General features: G+C 42.3%; 1 protein-coding gene across 1 annotated transcript; it reads right to left on the reverse strand.

Moving 5' to 3' along the window:
- Positions 1-16,402: 16,402 nt before the first annotated feature.
- LOC124594186 (jerky protein homolog-like) lies at positions 16,403-16,990 on the reverse strand. Its single transcript, XM_047132542.1, has one exon. It carries the CDS (start codon positions 16,988-16,990, stop codon positions 16,403-16,405), a length of 588 nt encoding a protein of 195 aa, XP_046988498.1.
- Positions 16,991-23,105: the final 6,115 nt, after the last annotated feature.

Genomic DNA, 23,105 nt, shown 5'->3' on the forward strand with positions numbered 1-23,105 from the left:
TGGCAGCACAATGCACCTAATATGTTTCTGGAGGTGTCCGGATACTTCAGATCACGCAGTTCCTCCGCGTTACTACTTCACAATCACATCAGCGACTTGGGCAGTCGCTGATAGATTTGTTACTCAAGTGACATCCATTGAGGTCACTGAGCTCTGCTGACACTCCTACTGCGTTGTTACTGCTTCTCTACTGAAAAAGTTCTCCCCACTTCCCTTTATAATGGCTGCTCCGTCTCTTGTGATATCTGTTGGTCAATTATACATTACATACTTGTGTCTAGATATTTTGATCAGATAGTGCACATGCAGACTGTACGTGGAACAACAGGTGGCTCTCCCGCAAACGTTTATTCCATCTTTCGTCCTGTGACAGCCTTAATTTCTTCTCAGACTTATAAAATATTTAAACACTAAACATATTTCATGGAGAACTTATGTTCTGGAATCAGAGATAGAGCATAAATAAAATGTATGCATTTATCTTGGCGCTTAATAAGTCTACGAAAATGAGTTGATCATTATTTTAGGAGACCTTTAACAGTATTCATCAAAAAGATGATAGATTATCAGTATCTTAAAGGTATCATAAAATATTTTCGTTACCTTTCTCTGTGCCTAATTTTGGAGACCATAGGCTTTACGATCAGGGGCAAAAAAGAAACAAAAACCAAAAAGGAAACGAATCGTTGGAAGACTAAGGAAATGGTGGGGACAATAACAAGCATTAACAGGAAGAGAAAAAGAAGAATAAAAATGGATAGTGTTATGAAGTACTACATCGTGCAGTACACACTTCCAACTTTGAGAACACTGCCATGTAAAGAAAGATGGAAACGGGTAGTTGCATGACGAGTACCTGTAACAGAACCATATCTGCGCGATAAGAGAAATAGAAATGACCACGTTTAAGAAAAGGTGATAGAAGGAGATTCCGAATCGGCAGTAGAAGTAAATAAATATATTAAACTTTCGCAACAAAACCCCCAAATTTGAGAGTATTGACATACCAGTCGGTTGCCTCATAAAAGTGATTTTTCCTGGCGTAGCGTTAGAAGTTTATACATTTATATTATTCTTGTGACATCAAATGATCAAGAGGAGGAAAATGGCTAGGCGTATTTTATTGGCAAATTACTTGTGCCAACGACTTCATACTACACATTTCGTAATATTAAGTGCAGTACAAATTCAAACAAACTTCTTATTAACACAGAATGTCTGAAGTTGTTTATGCAGTAAAACAATTCTGTAATATTTCAGTTGAAGAAACCATCGACAGTACACGTAAGAGTCAAGTGAAAAATGCCTGACTAAATTTAAGGCATGAAAGTCAATTGCAAGGTATGGCATACATTTTCCGCAACAGATGAACTATGAGAAACACACTCTGAGCATATTCTGTGGACTGAATGTGTAACAGAAGATACAGGCTACTTACATACATTGCGTATTTTGTATTGTGTGTATTAAACTAGTGACGTAGAAACGACAGAGAGGCTTCGTCCCGCCTTAGCCCTCGGTTGTTCTCAACCCCACAACAGGCCACAGCACTCCACAGACCCCACCGCCGACCCTTACCGAACCCAGGGTTATTGTGCAGTTTGGCCCCAGCGGAAGTCCTCCCCCCCCTCCCCTCAGTAGAAGTAAGGTGGGGTTTGTAGCACATTATTGATATCAAATTAATATGCAAATTAATTAAATTGATCAATTAAACTCCCCACCCCCACCCCCGACCAAGCCCACCCCTGGCCACCAGATGACGTAACGTATTTTCCCAGCAGCACATGTGCCCCGCCCCCTCCTCCCTCCCTCACCCACGCCTCCCTGCCCACAACCTACCCTATTGGCAGATATTTTGGATTTTGGCGGGAATTGCGAATTTTGGCGGAAATTTCTTTGTCCCAGGGCTGTGCTGACATCCCACCACACCCACCTCCACACCTCCGCCTGGGAATTGACGGGAAAAAGACTCAGCCTGTCTTGGATATGATGAATGTATGTCTTTATTTAAACAGTCTGTATTTAAACAATTTGAGGCAGTGCCTACATACGGGTTGTTCACCGTAGGGTCTGGAGTCCAACTGACCTAGTACACAGCACAGCCACCAGAGGGCGCCGTCGTCCCTCCTGTGACGTAATCCAAGATGATGGTCTGGAGGTGAAAATGGCGGGAAAAGGACTCAGCCTGTTCTGGTCTGCTGGAGAAAGGACGGAGTGTACCTTATTTATTTTTGGAACAATTTATTTAGGGATGGATTTCACATAGTTTATTTATTACGCTGACACAAAACACTCACCCTGACGTGCTTGAGGTCGCAGTAAATAGTCTACAGACCTGCAAAATACTCGTAAATAAAGTAGTACACTGATGTGCAGAAACGCAAACAACACGTAAATTACCGAAATAATGCAGTACTCACCATACAGACGTGCAAAATACTCTTATATCAACGAAATAATGCATGTGTAACGCTATGCAAACTCGCTCACAACGCTTAAACACCCGAAAATAATGGAGTGCACAAACACTCAGTGCACGTAAAAAACGCAACGTATCAGCGACTCGAAGCCTGATTCTAATGGGCGGAAAGCCCAAGTGTACCCACCTAATGCAATCAAATCACCAGAGGCACTTGGAACTGACGGGAAATAAAAAATGGCGGTGCCCTTTCCGGGACTCGAACCCTGATTTTTCTGGATGGAAATCCAAGTGCACCCCATAACACATGGAAACTGTCCAGATGCGGGAGAGGATGGTTAGGTTAGAGTTCTTTATTTTTTTTGGTCGGAAAACTGATGCAAATATCGATCTTAATTTCGTAATTAATCACAAAGATTGGTCCTAATTACACAACTATATGCATAGCGCTGTACAAATATGACATGAAATGGCAATACAGCGTAAAGACTGACGATACCATACAACTGATGATATCCAGCTGGGACAATGTTTCTCAATACCACTCGAAACTGACGCAAAAAATGGTTCAAATGGCTCTGAGCACTATGGGACTTAACTTCTGAGGTCATCAGTCCCTTAGAACTTAGAACTAATTAAACCTAACTAACCTAAGGACATCACACACATCCATGCCCTAGGCAGGATTCGAACTTGCGACCGTAGCGGTCGCTCAGCTCCAGACTGTAGCGCCTAGAACCGCTCGGCCACCCAAGCCGGCAAAACTGACACACATATCGATCCTAACTATGTAATTAATCACAAAGATTGGGCCTAATTACACAACTATATGCATAGTGCTGCACAAGGACGCCATAAAATTGCAATACCGCGCATAAACTGACGATATCATTCAATACAACTCGAAACCAGCAACAGAAACTCTCAGACTCTACCCTACACCTACAAGCCGGCGGGAAAAAGGCTGGGGGGGAATTACGTTCAACTGACGAGATGCTGGTGTTGGACAGAGAGGAGTTTAAAAAGTGTATTACCTGCAAGCATACAGTATCTATCGTTGTCTGACGTCAGAGTTCGCTACAGACACCTATTAAAAATCAACCTACAGCCCAGCTAACCAAAGCCAATACATGCTATCACAGCTGATGGAAACAACGCGTCACAGTTCTAATTACACTTCGAAATTGTCATGAAAAACCCAGCACTCGTATTGAACAGATCATAATGCAGCACATGTACTGGGGAAAATCGTCATCCTAAAAGACTACAGAGGAGGTGGTAGTTGAACGTGCATTCTCCTTGATGTATAATCACAAGCTGCCTAAAATAGAGGCCCTCTCCCCACCCTCCCTCCAACCACCTACAGGGTGGATGGACGGAGGGAGGGAGTTACTCCGCCAGCAGCCTCGCAGCATATGTTGGCCACTGCCACCTCGAGACGATAGTCCTACACGAACACAAAAGCAGGTATAGTTAATTAAACAATAGGAGATAAAAGAACAGCAGTCCCGAATGCATCTTGGTCGTCTAAAGTTTAGTGACACAGCCGCCCTAATGGTTAGGAGGCGCACCTGCGGCGACGAGCTGTCACAGGCTAGACAGGTCCTCAACGCCTCCAGTAGGGCTCTCGTTCTGGAATGCAAAACATTTTTGTTTAATGTCATGAGGACGCTCCAGCAGGGACCGGAGGAGAGCCACTGTCTCGTAGGGAAGTCACCTGTTGTTCTGCGCTGGACTATGTAACATCAACTCGACTCCCATAATAAAGCAACTATTAAAAATAGCAAACAAATCACATTCGCGATGATAATAAATCTCCTCTTTGCATGAAAATAGACAAAGTCCATTTTCATTTAGTTTATGAGCAAAATCGGTATAATTTCTTACGTTCGACTGCACTCACACATCATTATTTTGTGACGTCCAGCGAAGTGTACCGCCACCGATCACAAATGATGAGCAGAGACAAACCCACCCTGCGTAAAATCAGGAAAAAAAACCCATCCGACTATTCTGATGCGAAAACTATCGATCACGCATAATGTCCTCGTTATTTCGAAACTAAATTGATCATGAGAGTCACTTTGCATCGTGGTTTCTTTTTCTGTCGTCGGATTACACTCATCAGGTAGGTCAAATGGGAATCTGTATAGGGAACACAATGTTCTTTTCGAGGAACACAATTGAGAAATGACATGTGAAGCTGACTACAGAGAGATTCTACAGCCCACAACATACATTCTGCGTAAGGACCATGCTATTATAAACACAAACTTCGCGTCCACGTTACCGTTACCCTGCATAAAAAGCAGTCTTGAGTCTACAGGTACACACACGAGCCACTGATAGTGTACCGCTTTCTGGTAGAAATGCTGTCAGCGATTTTGAATCAAGTCTATCCATTCAACCACTTACTTGCGTTGGATCCTGTAGAGACATCTTTTAATGATTACAGCCTCTGGTGAATAATATTCGTGGCACTTTCATGTCTCGAAATGAGTCACCTTTTCGAACCTATCTGCTAAGGATCCCATATGACAGAAACTCCAGCCCCGTTCTTGTGTTTTACCATCACTGGAAGGTGCTGTTCACAACAAGCGTGAGGTAGCACAAATAAAAAGTGGTACTGTCATCTTATTGGTGAAAAAAAATAAAAATAAAAATAATAACACGTGGAGGGTATCGCAGCATATGGAAATAGGACGAGTCTGTAGAAACGAGGAACGCTTCCAAACAACTGTATTAAGGTGATGACCTCTACATTTAATGCCATGTTCCACAGCGACAAGCAGCAGATATCCAGTGTTCCATCATGGTTCCCTCCATCTCAACGGAGTGGTGTCAGTCAATCATTATGTGGCAATCAACAACGTACCCAGTGGATCGTCGGCATTGGAAAGACGTCATTGATATGGAGCGATGTACTGTAATACACACTGTAGTTGATAGCGAGATCAGTTTTAGTAATTTTACCCAGAAGTCGGAGAGAGCAGTGTCCACCACATTCTGCAACCTGTTTAGAAACAGAGTGAGCTGGGTTAATGCTATAGGAGCGTGTTTTGACCACTCGGTGGAAGTGGGAACATGTTCTCATAGCTCGACCACCCATGTGCGATGTGTAAGGTCAGCGTCAAATGGAGCCTGCTCCTGCAACAGGACGACAGTATGAACAGTTATGGTGGTGTTTCTTGCTGGGAAAATTAGGAAGACTCAACATCGAAGTAGATCCGCATCCCCCAAGATCCATTCATGTCTATTACCCTAACATTCTATCATCGTTATTCTGTTCCATCCAACAGAGAGAAATTAGGAACTATCTGTGTGCCGGCATCGAGCACATGTAACGATCCTATTAAATATACAGGTATTGATCCATTGCACAGACCAGTGTAAAGTTGCATCGTTTGTACTGTAGGAGGATGACCGTATCCCACAATCTATACAATAAGTGGCAATAGACGCTCCCTGTGACCTCGTGTCGTAGTTTGAAACATTCATTTTTCTGCTGTAACACGCTTTGTACACTGCCATACATTTTGTTTCATCTGCCATGAATTCGAGGTCTTTGTCAGGGTCTAAACTGACATTAACACATTCTGGTCCATTCCTTCTCGCAGAAAACTAGACGTCAGTCAGTACAAATTATGTTGCTACTGCTGCTACCATAACACACCACACACACACTAGATGATTTTACATAAAATACAGTTACAACATAACGAAACTGGAAAGGTTTGGTGGCGTTGAGGAGAAGGTGATTGACGACCTCCACATTTAAACTCATCTGTGACAGTGACAGAATAGCTGATGGCTCTGCATTCCGTTTCGACTAATTCCTCATATTGCAATCATGTACACGATCAGTGTTTCGGTGCTTGCCATCCCCAGAAGATGTTTCTCCTCCATAAAAACTCTTTTTCCATCTCAGACAAGCGATGTCAATCATCATGTGGTAACCAACAGCATACCAGTGGACGGATGTGGTGGAAAAGACACCATCGATGTACAATAATAATAAGAATCCCAGTTATAGCGTGAACAATTTTAGCAATTTTACAGTAATTTCAACACAGACCAGTGATGGGACAGCATGTCACCCAATTTCTATATAATCGCTAAACCATCCCTTCTCTATTTTGCGTGTATCTTTGCAGATGTAGTTAGATGACTGTGCAGTACGTCCATTCATTATTAATTCTCGAACATATACATCATCAAACTATAGCAGACAGCGCTCCCGACATATTTCTGGCACCTCAAGCATGGTGCTTAATTTACGATCTATCTCTATGCGGATGGGAGTCAAAGAGCAATCTCACAGTCTTAGGATAAAATTAGAGACTGAAAGTCCCTCTCGCTCTTTCTTTGATCAACCTACCCTGCAAGCTGGCAGAACCGTTACCGATTGAATCTGCAGCTGACCAGAAGTAGACCGCTACATTCCGTCTCTCGTGAATGAATGGAGCTTGCCGAATCCTCGCCCATCCAAGTGCACAAGATTTCCCCAGATGCGCCCATGTTGAGAAGGCTACCATCCCTTATCGGTGTATAGTAGTAGTTTTGAAAGTGGTGTGATTTAATAGCAGACAGTTAAGAAGAACAAGAAATGGATGTTTTTTATGCATGATGGAGCTCCAAACGAATGGAGTTCAAAGCATTTTACGTAAATCAACTACGCTATCAATTTGAAAGTATTGTTATAGTTCTGGGATCAGTACAGGGAGGGTATTGGTAAGAGGGAACATAAACACACGCACTCCTAAGGCTACATGGTTCCGCGCTTAAAGCAAGCTACAATGTTAGATCGCTTTAATTTCCGATTCCAATGTAAGAAATATATTTCCAGCGTATGACATACATCCTTCCTGCAGGTCTCTCTACGATAAACTATGGTAAGAAACTGTAAAATGAAAAAATCCACTTCCTTAAATTATCGATTCTGTGTGATATGTGCACAATGTAGCTTTCCAGAGATGTATAGCGTCCACTGTTCACATCCAATCACGGTTCACAAATTATACTATGCTCGCATCAGTCCTATATAAAATGATCGTTAGTCACGGAGAATACCTATTACAAGGAAACATATAAACGCATAGCACCGGCGTCTGACATGTGAAATTACAAGTCATGCCGCCACTAACTCTGTAAACAGGACATCTGTCAAGCAGATGTATACATGGGGATGCAGCGTCTCACAAACACTTGTCATTAACTCTGGATCATCTTAGTTTTGAAACTGAAGAATCGATTTTGTACCCAAGATACGACAAGGGAAAGAGTTCATTGCATAAATCTTCGTTCGTTTAGTGGAATGTGTCGAAACAGGATGCTCACGTTTCATCACACATGAGATAGAAGTCCTCTGATGACGGAGGGGTTTGCTGTTAACGATCGCAAGTATACAGTGCTCTAAGTCAATTACAGAACACGTGGTTGTATACGAGCCCAATGCAGGTTATGTCACCTGACTGATGCCTCCTGACAGAACAGCGGAAAAAATGGTCAAATGACCTGCGCCAACATCTCCCTCCCTCTCTAGAATGCATCATCAGTCTGCCATTAAATCGTACCTCATTACAGATCCATCGCAATCCATCACCCGTCCACTCTCTAGTATCTTTTAACACAGATGCATGTAAGTTTAGAGGCAGATGGTTCTCTGTTTTCCTGAAAAGCGTCAAATACAGGTCGCGTGTATCACTGTTATCTCAATAGACATACAGTAGAATGTTGCCTCAATGGAAAAAAAGAATGCACGTTCAACTACCGCCTCCTCTGCAGTCTTTTAGGATGACGATTATCCCCAGTACATGTGCTGCATTATGATCCATTCAATACGAGTGCTGATTTTTTAATAATAATCTCGAAGTGTAATTAGAGCTGTGACGCATTTTTTTCATCAGCTGTGATAGGTGGTTTCGGTTAGCTGGGCTGTAGGGTGATTTTTAATAGGCGTGTGTAGCGAACTCTGACGTGAAACAACGATAGATATTGAATGCTTGCAGGTAATAAGCTTTTTAAACTCCTCTCTGTCCAACACCAGCATCTAGTCAGTTGAACGTATCCCCCCCCCCCTCCCGCAGCCTTTTTCCCGCCAGTTTGTAAGTGTGGGGTAGAGTTTCAGTGTTTCTGTCGCTAGCATCGGGTGGTATTGTCAAATTTTTTGCCAGCGGGATAACACCAGTTGTATGGTATCGTCAGTTTTCTCGGCGAATTGCACTTTTTTGCCATCCTTGTGTAGCGCTATGCATATAGTTGTGTAATTACGACCGATATTTGTGGTTAATTATGTAATTAGGATCGATATTAGCATCAGTTTCGAGCGGAATTGTGGAATTTTTTCCCATCAGGATAACACCAATTGTATGGTATCGTCGTCTTTGTGCTGTATTGCGATTTTATGCCGTCCTTGTGCAGCGCTATGCATATTGTTGTGTAATTAGGACTGATCTTTGTGATTGATTACGTAATTAGGATCGACATTTGCATCAGTTTCCCAACAAAAATAAATAAAGTTGACTGTTTCCATGTGTGAGGGAGTGCACTTGGGCTTTCCATCCAGTAGACTCAGGTTTAGAGTCCCGGGAAGGGAACCGCCATTTTTAATTTCCCGTCAATTCCAAGTGTCTCTGATGATTTAATTGCGTTAGGTGGGTATACTTGGGCTTTCTGCCTAGTAGAATCAGGGTTCGAGTCGCTGATACGTTGTGTTTTTTACGGGCACTGAGTGTTTTTGCACTGCATTATTTTGGGTATTTAAGTGTTGTGAACATGTTTGCATAGCGTTACACATGCGTTATTTCGGTGATCTACGAGTAGTTTGCACGTCTGTATGGTGAGTACTGCATTATTTTGGTAATTTACGTGTTGTTTGCGTTTCTGCACATCAGTGTGCTACTTTATTTACGAGTAGTTCGCAGTCTGTAGAATATTTACTTCGATCTCAAGCACGTCAGGTTGAATATTTTGTGTCAGCATAATAAATAAACAATGTGAAACCCATCCTTAAATAAATTGTTCCAAAAATAAATAAAGTACACTCCTTCCTCTCTCCAGCAGCCCAGAACAGGCTGAGTCCTTTTCTCACCAGTTTCCCCTCCAGACCATCATCTTGGATTAAGGCGCCCTCTGGTGGCTGTGCTGTGTACTAGGTAAGTTGGAGTCCAGACCCCATGGTGAACACATCGTATGGAGGCACTGCCCTAAATTGTTTAAATAAAGACTGTTTAAATAAAGACATACAAGCATAACTTATCCAGGACAGGCTGAATCTTTTTCCCGCCAATTCCCAGGTGGGGGTGTGGGGGTGGGGGTGATATTTTAGCACAGCCCTGGGACAAAGGAATTACTGCCAAAATTCGAAAATCCCGCCAAAATTAAAAAAATCCGCCAATAGAGTAGGTTGTTGGCGGGTGGGGGGGGGTGGGGGAGGGGATGATGGTGGTATGAGGGGGCTGGAACACATGTGCAGCTGGGAAAACACTTGACATCCCGGGGCGGGGGTGGTGTGGGCGACGGTGGGGGTGGGGGGGATTAATTGATCAATTTAATTAAATTGCTTATCCATTTGATATATAAAGTGTGTTACAGCCCCCACTATACTACTAATCCCCCCCCCCCACCCCCGTTTCCCTCGGGAATGTCTCATACCAGACGACAAGACGAGTGTAAACCCATGCGTCTGTGTGGTAGAGTAATTGTTGTGTACGCTTACTTGGAGACAATGTTTCCGCAGCAATCGCCGACACAGTGTAACTGAGGGGGAATAAGGGGAACCAGTCCGCATTCGCCGAGGTAGATGGAAAACCGCCTTAAAAATCATCCACAGGCTGGCCGGCATACTGGACCTCGACGTTAGTCCGTAGGGGTCCGCTCGGGGAGCAGCGTATTAGACCGCACGGCTAGCTGGGCGTGCTGCATACATTAGTTCTTGTATAATGTAATACTGTGTATTCATTTGGTAGAAAAACAAGTTTTTTTGATTAATTAATAATGAAAGTTTCATATGTATGAATAATTACATCTTCCAATACTTTCCTCACCAAGCATATTTAACCATTTTGACAAACTTTCCTTCGAGAACAAACTGACTAGGGCCTCCAAGTAGTTCTTTGGCACCTGCCGCGTAGGCAACTGCACCAACACAAGAGCACGCGTGGTTGCCTTGCTTTCACTGCGTAATGTGACGCATCGCGCCTGGACATAACTTTTTCGTTTTTACTTTTCACGTCTAGTATCCTTTATTACGTATTAGCGCTCATCTGAGCAAATTTTATATCTTCTGTCGTCTCATTTGAGTCGTCTTGAAATAAAAGGAAAGAGTGAGAGGCAGATGTTACTGGTTTCCTCCTGGAGTTGTGAAGTCTAGTGGACGCAAAGAGAGGCGCGCTCAAATTTTTGTAACAGATTTACTGAAATAAACGGCGAGTCTCAAAATACGTTGGCTTGTAGGCCTACTATTATATTCAATAATTAGTTAAAAATTTTATATTTATGTTTATTCAAGAAGAAGACAGACAGTACACTGAAACAAAGCAACCACAAAAGCCAGTCTCAGTCTCAGCCGCAGCAGAAAAATGTATCGAAAGGCCCAGATATTGACGTCTGTTATTATACGATTGCCTTTTTGTCATAGGAAGCATTCCATGCTATGCACCCACAATAAAATGTGGCCTAAGAAAATTCTTGCAACGACATGAATCTCACAACCATCGTGGCTAGGGAAAGCAGCCCCGTGTAGCTGGGTCCTATAGCCAACTGCGTAGATTAGATTAGATTAGTACCTGTTCCATAGATCATGAATACGACACTTCGTAATGATGTGGAACGTGTCAGGTTAATAAAATGTGTCTATACAAGATATTACATTACACAAAATATTACATGACACTTAATATTTTTAATTTTTTTGTGGGGGTTGAGGAAATTACCCACTTACTATATCCAAAAATTCATCTAATGAGTAGAAGGAGCTGCCATTAAGCAATTCTTTTAATTTCCTTTTAAATGCTATGTATTAACTGCCAGACTTTTGATGCTATTAGGTAAGTGACCATAGACTTTTGTGGCAGCATAATTTACCCCTTCTGAGCTAAATTTAGATTTAACCTTGAATAGTGAAGAGCATCCTTTCTCCTAGTGTTGTAACCATGTACACTGCTATTACTTTTGAATTCGTTCGGTTTTTTAATAACAAATTTCATAAGTGAATATATATATTGTGAGGCTACAGTGAAGATCTCTAGCTCTTTAAATAAGTGTCTGCAGGATGATCTTGGATGAGCTCCAGCAATTATTCTGATTACACGCTTTTGTGCAATGAACACTCTTTTACTCAATGATGAGTTACCCAAGAATATGATGCCATATGAAAGCAGAGAATGAAAATAGGCGTGGTAAACTAATTTACTGAGATGTATATGGCCAAAATTTGCAATGACCCTAATAGCGTAAGTAGCTGAACTCAAACGTTTCCGCAGATCCTCAGTATGTTTTTTCCAGTTCAACCCCTCATCAATAAATACACCTAGAAATTTTGAATATTCTACCTTAGCTACCGATTTCTGATCGAAGTATATATTTATTAATGGTGTCATTCCATTCACTGTGTGGAACTGTATATACTGTGTTTTGCCAAAGTTTAATGAGAGCCCATTTGCAGAAAACCACTTAATGATTTTCTGAAAAACATCGTTTACAATTTCACCAGTTAATTCTTGTCTGTTGGGTGTGATTGCTACACTTGTGCCATCGGCAAAAAGTACCAGCTTTACATCTTCGTAAATATAGAATGGCAAGTCATTAATATATATTAAGAACAGCAGAGGACCCAAGACCGAACCTTGCGGCATTCCATTCTTGATTGTTCCCAGTTTGAGAAATCACCAGTTTTTTGCATATTATGTGAACTGCTTATTTCAACTTTCTTCACTCTTCCAGGTAGGTATGATTTAAACCATTTGAGCACTGTCCCATTCATACCACAGTACTTGAGCTTATCTAGAAGCATAAGTTCCTGTATCAACATTACTCCGGAATGAATTGTTAAAACGTGATTGAAACAGTGGACGAGACACACCTTCCTCCTACCCAGCAGCCAAAATGGCTTCAGGAAAGAATCACGTAGTATTAACAGCTGGTAACTTGGCCGTGTTCATGTCTCACAGCTTCTACACTGACATTTTCTTTGATGCCTCAGTTTCGTATGTAGTGCACAAATGGGGCTTTGAAAGGATTGCTGTATTGTATATCATTTACCAGGCAGGGCTCTGCAGTGAATTCACGTTGTGTAACTTGAGACGCTTCTTTTCGTGTTTTCATTAAGTAATGTCCAATGGAACAACTTTCGGGGAAATTTTGTTCTGACAGACTAAGTATTCATATGCCAAAAAAGTTAGATAATGTATCTGAAGCACAATGTCTAGAGACTTTAAGATACACTACCTGATCAAAAGTGTCCAGACACTCTTTGTTATGCAGAATTGACCAATAGATGTCACGAGAAGCAGAGTTGCCTGTATAAAAGGGGGCGGAGAGTATGGATTGTCAGCAGAGAAGCAGTCGGTCAGCAGAGGTCAGGGACTTCGAACGTCACTGGATGTCACCTGAGTAGTAATATTTCAGCCCTTATGACGTTGTCCAAGTCAACTGTTGGTGGAAACGCGAAGGAACGACTACATCTAAACCAAGACCAGGAAACCTCATGTACTGACTGACAGAGACTATTATCCATTGTTGAGGGTGGCTGTGAGAAATCGCATGAAATGAGCGAAAGGAATCGCTTTTTATTTCCAATGTGTTACCGGCAGTACAATGACTGTGCGTCAGGAGTAAAAAAGAAAGAGGTCCAAATGTCGAGCAGTACCTCACAGGCCACACATTCTGTAGTCAGTGCTAAGAACGCTTGAAGTGGTTTAAAGAGCGGCGCCACTGGACATGGATGGCTGGAAACAAGTGAGTTGGAGTAACAAATCACGCTGTATTCTTTGACAGTCCGATGGAAGGATTTGGGTTTGGCAAATGCCTGCAGAATTGTACCGGCCATCATGTGTGGTGCCAACAGTGATGTGCGATGGAGCTGATGTTGCGTTATGGGGGTTGTTTTCCATGATTAGGATGTGGTCCCCTTATTGCGCTTCAAAAAACGTTAAATGTAGAAGGATATGAATACTTTTGCAGCAATGTGTTTTGCTTGTAATAGACAAACAATTCGCAGACGATGACTGTTTGTATTAGCATGACAATGTACCCCGTTATAAAGATGCATTTGTGAGGCCAGGTTTGTGGACAACTTTTCTGAAATAGACTGACCTACCCAGGGTCCCAACATGAACGCAATGGAACACCTTTGAGATTAGTTAGGACGTCGACTACGCTCCAGACCTCAACGTCCAACTACATTCTCTGGTTTCGACTCTTGAGAAAGATTGGGTTGTTATTCCTCTACAGGCATTGAGACACCACACTGAAAGCGTCCTTAACAGAGTTCACGCCGTCGTAAAGGCGAAGGGTGGACACACTGGGTATTAATGTTCACTAATATGTTTTCGGATACTCTTATCACATAGTGTAATTGTTTATGTAACTAGGGTAGCCGGCCGCTGTGGCCGAGTAGTTCTTCGCGCTTCAGTCCAGAACCGCGCTGCTGCTACAGTCGCAGGTTCCAGTCCTGCCTCAGGCATGGATGTGTGTGATGTCCTTAGGTTAGGTAGGTTTAAGTAGTTCTAAGTTCTAGGGGACTGATGACCTCAGTTGCTAAATCCCGTAGCGCTCAGAGCCATTTGAACCATTTGAATACGAACAAAAATCCCCAGTTTCGCTCTTGGAAATCATGAAGGATCTGTCCATAGTACGGACTTAGTTTACAAATTGATCAGTCTTCTCAATATGGCGGGCTTTAACAACCAGTCCCTCGATAGCAAAATTACATTTCCATCATCTACTCGAATAAGCACTAGATATTAACACAATTATATTTCCGCACTGAAGACTTTTACAAAAAAGAATCATATTGTTCTTTCTTAGAATGCCTAGCCCTCGCAAGCCTATTACAATGCATCGAATATAACATCAGGCGCACATTCCAAGGTGATAGGTATTGCTGCTTTCGTCTATACGGTGAAGGGAAGTAATCTACGACTCTTACGGGTAATTCAGCTCGAGGCCTCGGGCCTCAGGCTATGGTAAGTCAGATAAATCAGAAGAGTGCCTTTAGATTATGTGCTCATATCGAACAGTTATTAGATTCACCATCATTTAGCTTACTCCTTTCTGAAGAACATTAGAGAGAACGCATTTTAGTATTCCATGTTAGATGACTGGAGGGTAGAGTTCGGGAGAGTCTCCGCTAGTCCGGTTCATATAAACCGACAGCTCTCAGTGCAACAACAGGTGCCTCTTGCATCCACCACACTCCCACAGCGCATTCAAACATCTAAACTTCCAGATTAAATATTGGAATCTTGAGCCACAGAAAATAATGTTCCTCCAGGAACACATTTTATTAATGTATTTTCATTACGATGATGCTTAAACTTTGTACTTCTTTTAGGAAAATTCCTTCGATGTGCCTAAAGGAGGTTCATTAATATGCTCTCGTTATGGAACTACGTAAATAGTTTAGTGATGACTCGAGTTCCCATGATTTTCATTTCCAGAGGAACAAAAGGGGATCATAACAATATAAATAGTGTTTCACCTACTCGACCGCACTATTCTCTCATTTTCTCAAACTATGAGAGAAACCTAGATTCCAGAAATAAACAGAACTTTAGTGGTAGTACTGTTTTGTAGAAGAGTCATGTCCGTAAGTTCAGGGAGATCCGCGAAACAACAACACGAGGCACGGAGATTTTGTGTGCACCGTAAGGTACTGTGTCAACATTGAGACACCTGATGTAATTACATGGATGTAAGCTAATACCGGAGCATGGATGGCACTTAACATCTGCGATGTAATTTCCCTGCTACCATACAGAATGTCATCCTCACGTATGAGGCTCTCGCATGGCAATACAAGATGCAATCTGTGGATCAGACTACAAAGCAGGATTTGCGGTAATGTCTCTGATTGATGGAAAGCTGCCCTTAGAGATCAGCAAAGGTCAGTGGCGATGTTATGATTGCTTTCTTCCTACGTTCAATCTTACATAGTTTCAATTGGACTTAAAACCAGAGAAAGATCTGGCCATTCTAAGCGCATGACCTCCTTGTTTTGCAGGTATGAGCTCTTCATGTTAGCCTGTGGAGATCCACCAAATTAAACCCCTGTCCATAAGCGTCACAGAGAGATCGTACCTATCGTTGCAGAATGTATTCCTTATAGACCACCGCCTAGGAGTACCACTGGTAAATAGAAAATGCTCCTAATGTAGTGCTGCCCCAGACGAGGACACAGAAACTGGTCGTCCACTGCACTGCTAGTGTAGTTGTGTGGCCGATCTCAGTGTTAGCAGTATTGTGGAAGAGCGTCCGTTACAATGGACTATTCGACGCGACTATGGGCAACATTGGGCGTCTGATAACCAATCACCCTGGAACAGGGTCAGTTGCTTGTAGTCGTTCTTTGCTAATACACACGTTGTCACAATCGCAGACGTTATGGATGTAAAAAAAAAAAAAATTCAACAAAAACTGTGTGTGAAAGCAGCAAAATAAGTACAGTGGAAACTCGATTAACCGTCATCTTCGGGACCGTGATCGTGACGGTTGAGCGAACAGACGGATAACAGAAACACTGTATTCCTCCAAAACATAACCTCAATCAATTATTTTATGTATAGACACATATCACTCTCACAGTAATATAATAATATTTCGGATCGAAAACAAATTAAACACGATTGTAATAGCAAATAAAACTATTTATTACATGATAAAAACATCCGTACAGTAGCTACAAAAGTTGCAAAACACGTGATGTACAGTACTGTACTGTACTATAAACTTACAGGTGAAATAGTTTATCTAGCTCGGAAATAGTCAATTTCTTCTGCCTTTTGATGTTCGAGCTTTCACCGCGGCAATATTTCGTATTTTTCGGAGCAGTAGTGCCTGCGTTGCATTAGCCTCTTCTTGACTTTCAAACCATTCTGTACTCTTGGACAGCATTGTTTCGGCCACTGAATGGCTAATAGTTTGTTTTTCTTCATGGTTTGAACACTCGTCTTTATCAGCCCCTTCTTCTTCTTCTTCTTCTTTGGTGGCACTTACGCTGGCAACAATTTCGTCATCACTCAAAATTTGAAAACCCCCGTCCACTTTGTCACACTCTAACCACTCTGATACTTCTTTCGACGTCAAATTTGTGCTGATTTGTAAATTATTGCACAAATTGACCATCTCGTCAACGGTCACACACTCAGGTTCCTCCGATTCTTCACCTCTATGTTGAGGCCAAAGTTTATTCCAGCCGTTCTTGAGATTTGACACTGACAAATCACTCCATGCACTGGCAACATTGAAAATGGCATCTTTAATACTGTAAGACCTCCAAAACTGTTTTACAGATGTTGATTCACCAGATGAGAGCAAACTTTCGATAAATATTTTTCTATAACGACGTTTCATGTTTTCGATGATTCCCTGATCCATGGGCTGTATAAGTGAAGTTGTGTTTGCTGGAAGGAAGAGACATGTTATTTTGCCGTCATCACTTTTCATTTCACAAGTAGGGTGCGTTGGGGCATTGTCTAATAGCAATAGCGCTTTCTGTGGCAACTTTTTTTCAGCCAAATGTGCTCTAACTTGAGGTACAAATTGTTTGTGAAACCAGTCAGAAAAAATTGATTGATACATCCAAGCACTGTTCTGGGCGTAGTATTGTGCAGGGAGAGCATTCAAATTCAAATTCTTGAATGCACGAGGTTTTCTTGATTTCCCAGTCACAAGTAGGGGTAGCCTATGATTGCCGGTCGCATTTGCGCAAACCATAGCAGTGACGTGATCTTTTTGTACTTTGAAACCTGGAGCAGCTTTTTCAGAGAGTGATGCTGATGTCTTTTGTGGTAAAGCCTTCCAATGAAGCCCAATTTCATCACAATTGTAAACTTGCTCCCTAACAAGATTCAATTCAGCCATTTTGTCTTTAAATTGTTCCAGGAACTCAGCAATTGCAGAGCTATCCGCGCTGAGTTTTTCTGCAGTGATATCAAGTTGGCGAATGCCATGACGAAATTTAAACTTGTCGAGCCATCCGATACTTGCTTTAAAAGACGAGTCACCATCAACTTTGTTGTTCATTTCAACAGCCTGGGCCATTATTATAGGCCCTGAAAGTGGAATCCCCTGACTTTTTGCTTGTATAAACCATCGGTACATTGCAGTGTCCAATTAATCGTATTTTGCAGGTTTCATTGTCTTTCTTGTTCGCACATCTCCATCCATGCTCTGCATTGTTGACACATGTTGTTCTATTTTATCAGCATCACGTTTTATATCGTTAACTGTTGTTCTTCCAGTACCATAAATCAGCGCTACACTTGTCGCAATTTCGCCCTTTCTTAAGCGTTTTATAATTTCAAGTTTTTGATTAAGTCCTAAAACAACACGTTTACGTTTTTCAGACATTTTATCAAGTCACTGTATCACACACGCCTGCACTAAATGTGGTAGTGTAAAATATTAGTCAATAAAGCTTATTCAAGTGGAAAACACGTAACACGGCACAGCCAGCTAGATACACTGCGACAATTACAGTCTTCTCGCCACAACTGGAAACCGATCCACTGGTGATTGTTGACTAACAAGTGAGACAAAGACAAGAAAGGGGGAGATGTGTTAGCACGTCAACTGAAGGTCATATTTTATGTACCATTCTACGGCGGGCGGGTACATTCACTTCCCACTAAAATAGAGTAAATAAACAAAGCGAACGCGTCACTGCACCTTAGAGCATTCTGTTATTACAGTATTATTATGCTGTTACAGCAGTGACGGTTAACAGAAACTGCCGGTTTAAAGAGTGACGGTTAATCGAGTTTTTACTGTAGATATCAGGAATGGTAAGTACACTATCTGATCATAAGTATTCGGACACCTATTGATAAACATTAACGTGATGTGTGTTCAGTATTTACCTTTGTGACAGCTTGAATTTTGCTGGGAAGGCTTTCAATGAGATGTCTGAAAGTCTGTGGAGGAGTGAAAGCCCATTTGTCCTCCGGGGCTGAGGTACTGGTCTTGCGGTTTAATTTGAAAGACTACAGGCGACTGCAAGTTCACATGGTGACAGCAATCGCTATAACTTATAACCCTTCCATTTGGCTATCTGGCCACGCAAATGCTATAAATTAACTCTGCCCTCTGACAATGTGATCTCTATTGATAGTCTGCATTAAAAGTTATTACTCTTATCAGAATCTTACATAAAAACACGGGTTTAATCTTTTATAACAATGGCAAGAGCTTATTAATCGTAAAATAGGACAAACAACACAAGTTAAGCGAGATGACAAATAAATCATGAACTTTTGGCAACACAAATAGAGGCAACAAATAATCGTGCACTCTGGTCGATGGCGTTTGGTTGGAAAAGACTACGGTTTATCTTTGTGTTCTATTTACCATTGCTCAAACGAAGTACTATACCCCTTTATCGATGCGCAGGGCTGTCTCAGGTGACAGTCGTGGGGGAAGTGCTGGCAGAGTAGCGATGTGTGGCGTCTGTAATTCGTTATTGTGGCCACAAAATACGCAAAGTCGCGGGCAGGCGATCTGCCAGATGGACCTCAATTACTCTCTAATAGATCCCTGAAACCTTGGCAGATTCCAGCATGTGACACTCCCATCGCTGGTGATACGAATAAGGTTGTCCTCGGCACAGCGTGTTGTCCGAGATGATTCAGGTCCAGACTGTTTGTATAGCTAAAACTTTACCACAGACTACACAGTCAAGACCAGTGCCAGTGCGAAGTCACGCTCAGGATGAGTGTCTCAAGAACAACCCACTCACAACAAGAGTCAAGACCAGAATTTCCTCTCCAGACCGGAATCAAAAGTTCCTTTTTCTCCCCTCTTCACCTTTCCATCAAACCTCCGTAAAATCGAAAAGTGCACCAATGCAACTGCCCCCACATGGGGCTTCCGAAAAAACTCGGTAGGCAGAGGCAAGACACCGCCTGAGGGCTCCGTCTACAGTGTCCGGTCCTAGGCGAACATGGAAACTCGCGGATTTTTATGGATGCCAGCTCTACACACAATGGGGGTTGACAACACTGTTGAGACGCCTCAGCCAGGCGATGTTCTTTCTCTCCTGCGCCCCTGTCCCTGCCGTGGTCAGAAAAACCTAACAGGTAGCTCCAGGTAGGCTGTTTTTCGCCTCTTCGGCATTGTCTGCACACCACTGCAATAAATTCTTGGGACTGGGATTCTTTTCCAGACAAGTGCTTTGAGATGTTCGTCTCCCTAGCAGCTGCACGTGGCTTCCAAGTCCCGAATGTCTCTTGCGAGATTTACTGTTAAATAACCAAACCGCCTGATGGTTCTCAACTCCAGAAAATACTATTTGAAGGAGAGCGATCCCTCATCAAAGCCTCCCCATGTTGATAACTTCCTGTCGTCTCACAGAAAATAATGTTTGGGGTGTAATAACAACATTAAAGAACAACACTGAATATCAAAATAGCTGAGAGAGTGACTTTTCCTCTCTCAACCTATTTTCGTGACGCCTAGTGTAGTAATCTTCTCACACCCAGAGTCCACCTAGTGCTTCTGCGCATACACCACCTGCCTTCTGGCCCATCATAAGTTTCTGCATTAGTTATCTCCACCTCCCCTCTCCCCCTCACTTTTATGGACTGATATTTTATGGTAACCTCTCTTTTTAGGTTTCAAAAAGTTTTAACATTTTAATAGTTTTCCACAGTATGCCATTTAGGTCCTTCAATAGTATTCAGTTTATACTTTCTCTTTAGAGTGCACCTGATTCCTATAATAACCGTCACTAAAACTGTCAACTCTAGGTCACACTCACTGCATGAAGCGCTGTGATTTGTCCGCTTGACAGCTATGTTGCCACATACACACTGAAGCCGTGAATTTCAGCACTCCCGCGCTGTGTCGTGTGTTCACATGAGGTTTCAGTCTTCCTTGGGAAAGCGCACTGACTTGTATTTTGTAGTGAGCGTAAAGCAGGAGCAAGGGCTAACGTGTAATGTAATGCGTAAAGGGCGGAAAGAACCAGATAAAAGAACGAATCGGAGAAAACCGTACCATGTTTTAGTGGATCAAAAGGACGGAGTTCAGGGCAGGCGTCGAGTTGCCACCACCTATCACAAACTGTGGGCATCCTTCGAACGTTGGCGCACTGGGCACGTATTGTGTCTGATGTAGACAGCCTCGCAAAGGAGCTGGAACACCTGCAGTCTGTGTTCAAAGATAATGGATATTCTCCACATCTGATCTTCACAGCTTTAAGGAGGAAGAAACGTGACCACCCACAAGATGAAGAGAAGAAGGAGCGGTTCAGGTCCAGGGGTTCCTATCAAATGCCGGCAATTTTCGTAGAAATTAGGCAGAATCTTAAGGAAACATCATGTCAAAGTAATCCGGCGTGCAGGTCGCCCAATGTGGCGCCGACTGTAATAAGACCTGCGATATGGCGGCCGGACCTGCCCCGCGAGGGGCCTCCCGGCCAATGACGCCAAACGCTCATTTCCATTTCCATGTCAAAGTAATCTTCCGGCCACCTACAAAGACTTACGCTCTTGTCGATTCGGCTAAGGACGACATGGGGTTGCGGAGGGCTGGAATCTATAGAATACCTTGCCAGTGCGGCAAAGACTACGCTGCTCAGACAACACGCACAGTGCGTTCAAGGTACGTTAAACATGATCACTGTGGTGTCACCGCCAGACACCACACTTGCTAGGTGGTAGCCTTTAATCGGCCGCGGTCCATTAGTATACGCCGGACCCGCGTGTCGCCACTGTCAGTGATAGCAGACCGAGCGCCACCACACGGCAGGTCTAGAAAGACGTACTAGCACTCGCCCAGTTGTACAGCCGACTTTGCTAGCGAAACTACACTGACCAATACGCTCTCATTTGCCGAGACGATAGTTAGCATAGCCTTAAGCTAAGTCATTGGCTACGACCTAGCAAGGCGCCATTACCAATTTGTATTGCGATTGTTATTGATGTATCAACAAGAGCGATGTACACCACTTGTGGATTAAAGTTAAGTATTACATCAACTACGTACTTTATTTGCTACTATTAATTCATTTAACTGATCCAGACCTCACGCCAATCTGCGTGAGCTTAACGCGTGCCTTTCGGCTTCCTCTCATTGTGACTTGGCTGTCTTGCCAAGTCACAACAATCACCACACTCGCCTTTTGCAATCCAGCAAGTTAGATAAGGGCCGAGCGTTGTATCTCCACAGGACATTCCATGGATTATTTTGCTACGAACATCTCGGCCACGACGAGATCTTTTTGCGATTCCGTTATTAAGGAATCGATGGATATAGGTTTGGCACAATGTCTTATAAATCGTGATGGCGGCTTTCAGCTGAATAAGGCGTGGGACACGGTGATTTTTCTAATATCTTCAGAGAAGAAACAGTTTGGAACTAGTGTGACACGACCACCGACAATTTATTTTGTTAATCTGATATTTGAATTTCAACTTAGCAAGCCGAATTCCGACAAACAGCGCGCATATTGTTTAAAGTACACTATTCCGCCAACAACAACGACAAAAACATCCATAAACTAAAGGCAGAACCAAAACTATTGCCGATAGTTTAAAAATGCCGTGGGAAGAACAGTGTAATTTAACATATAAGGCGGATAAAATAATTCAGAAGAAGTTATCAATTGGGAGGGAGCGTAGAGAATCGAAGGTATTAAAACACGTAAATCGGAAGTTGGAAGAAAATGATACATTGGTGCTGAAAGGCGGCAAGGGGAACAAAGCCATTATTATGAAAAAATGATTATGGGGATGAAGTAAATAGTTTATTCGTAGAAAATGGAATAGTAGTAGCTAAATATGACTTTCCTAGTAGATTTCAAGCAGCTCTTAAGAAACTTTTTAAAAAAGTCGGGTTTTGTTTACCAGTAAAGAAATAGACAGCTTTATAGTAATGAACCCTGAGGCTCCATATTTGGACGATAGGACAAAGACCCATAAAGCTGGGGAGCTGGTACGGAAAGGGAGAAAAGGATCGGGAGAAAGATTAATGAAACAATCAACTGAGATGCTTCGGAAATGATATACTTATAATGAAACTTTTTCGGTTAAAAATAGTAAGGAGATGGCATAATTGATACAAGAAAGCGACTTGTGCGACGGTGCAAGGCTGGCCTCATTAGATGTAGCTAATTTGTATACATCTGTGCAAGGGGAGGAAACGATAGACATTATAGAAAACAACTTACGTGAACTTGGTAAAATATCTGATGTGGAAATTGATGAATTTATAATTTATTAGAGTTTGTTTTATAGTTCAACTACTTTAAATTTAATGGAAAGCTTTATGTGCGGAATAAGAGTTTAGCAATGGGATGTGCACTAGCAGCGCAAATGGCAGACATGTTCTTGAATAAGTACGAAATAAACTTTTTTAAAGGCAAATGTTAAGTACAGTGACAAAATACAGATGCACAGAAGATATGTTGATGATATTTTCATAGTATATCAGGGGCACGAGAAAGAAAAAAAATTAGTTAGCGAATGAC

Source organism: Schistocerca americana, chromosome 2 (genome assembly GCF_021461395.2).
Source record: "Schistocerca americana isolate TAMUIC-IGC-003095 chromosome 2, iqSchAmer2.1, whole genome shotgun sequence".
Classification (NCBI taxonomy): domain Eukaryota; kingdom Metazoa; phylum Arthropoda; class Insecta; order Orthoptera; family Acrididae; genus Schistocerca; species Schistocerca americana.

Excerpts from the sequence above, each read along its gene's own strand:
- LOC124594186 (XM_047132542.1), bottom strand. The coding sequence starts at position 16,990 with ATGAAACGTCGTTATAGAAAAATATTTATCGAAAGTTTGCTCTCATCT.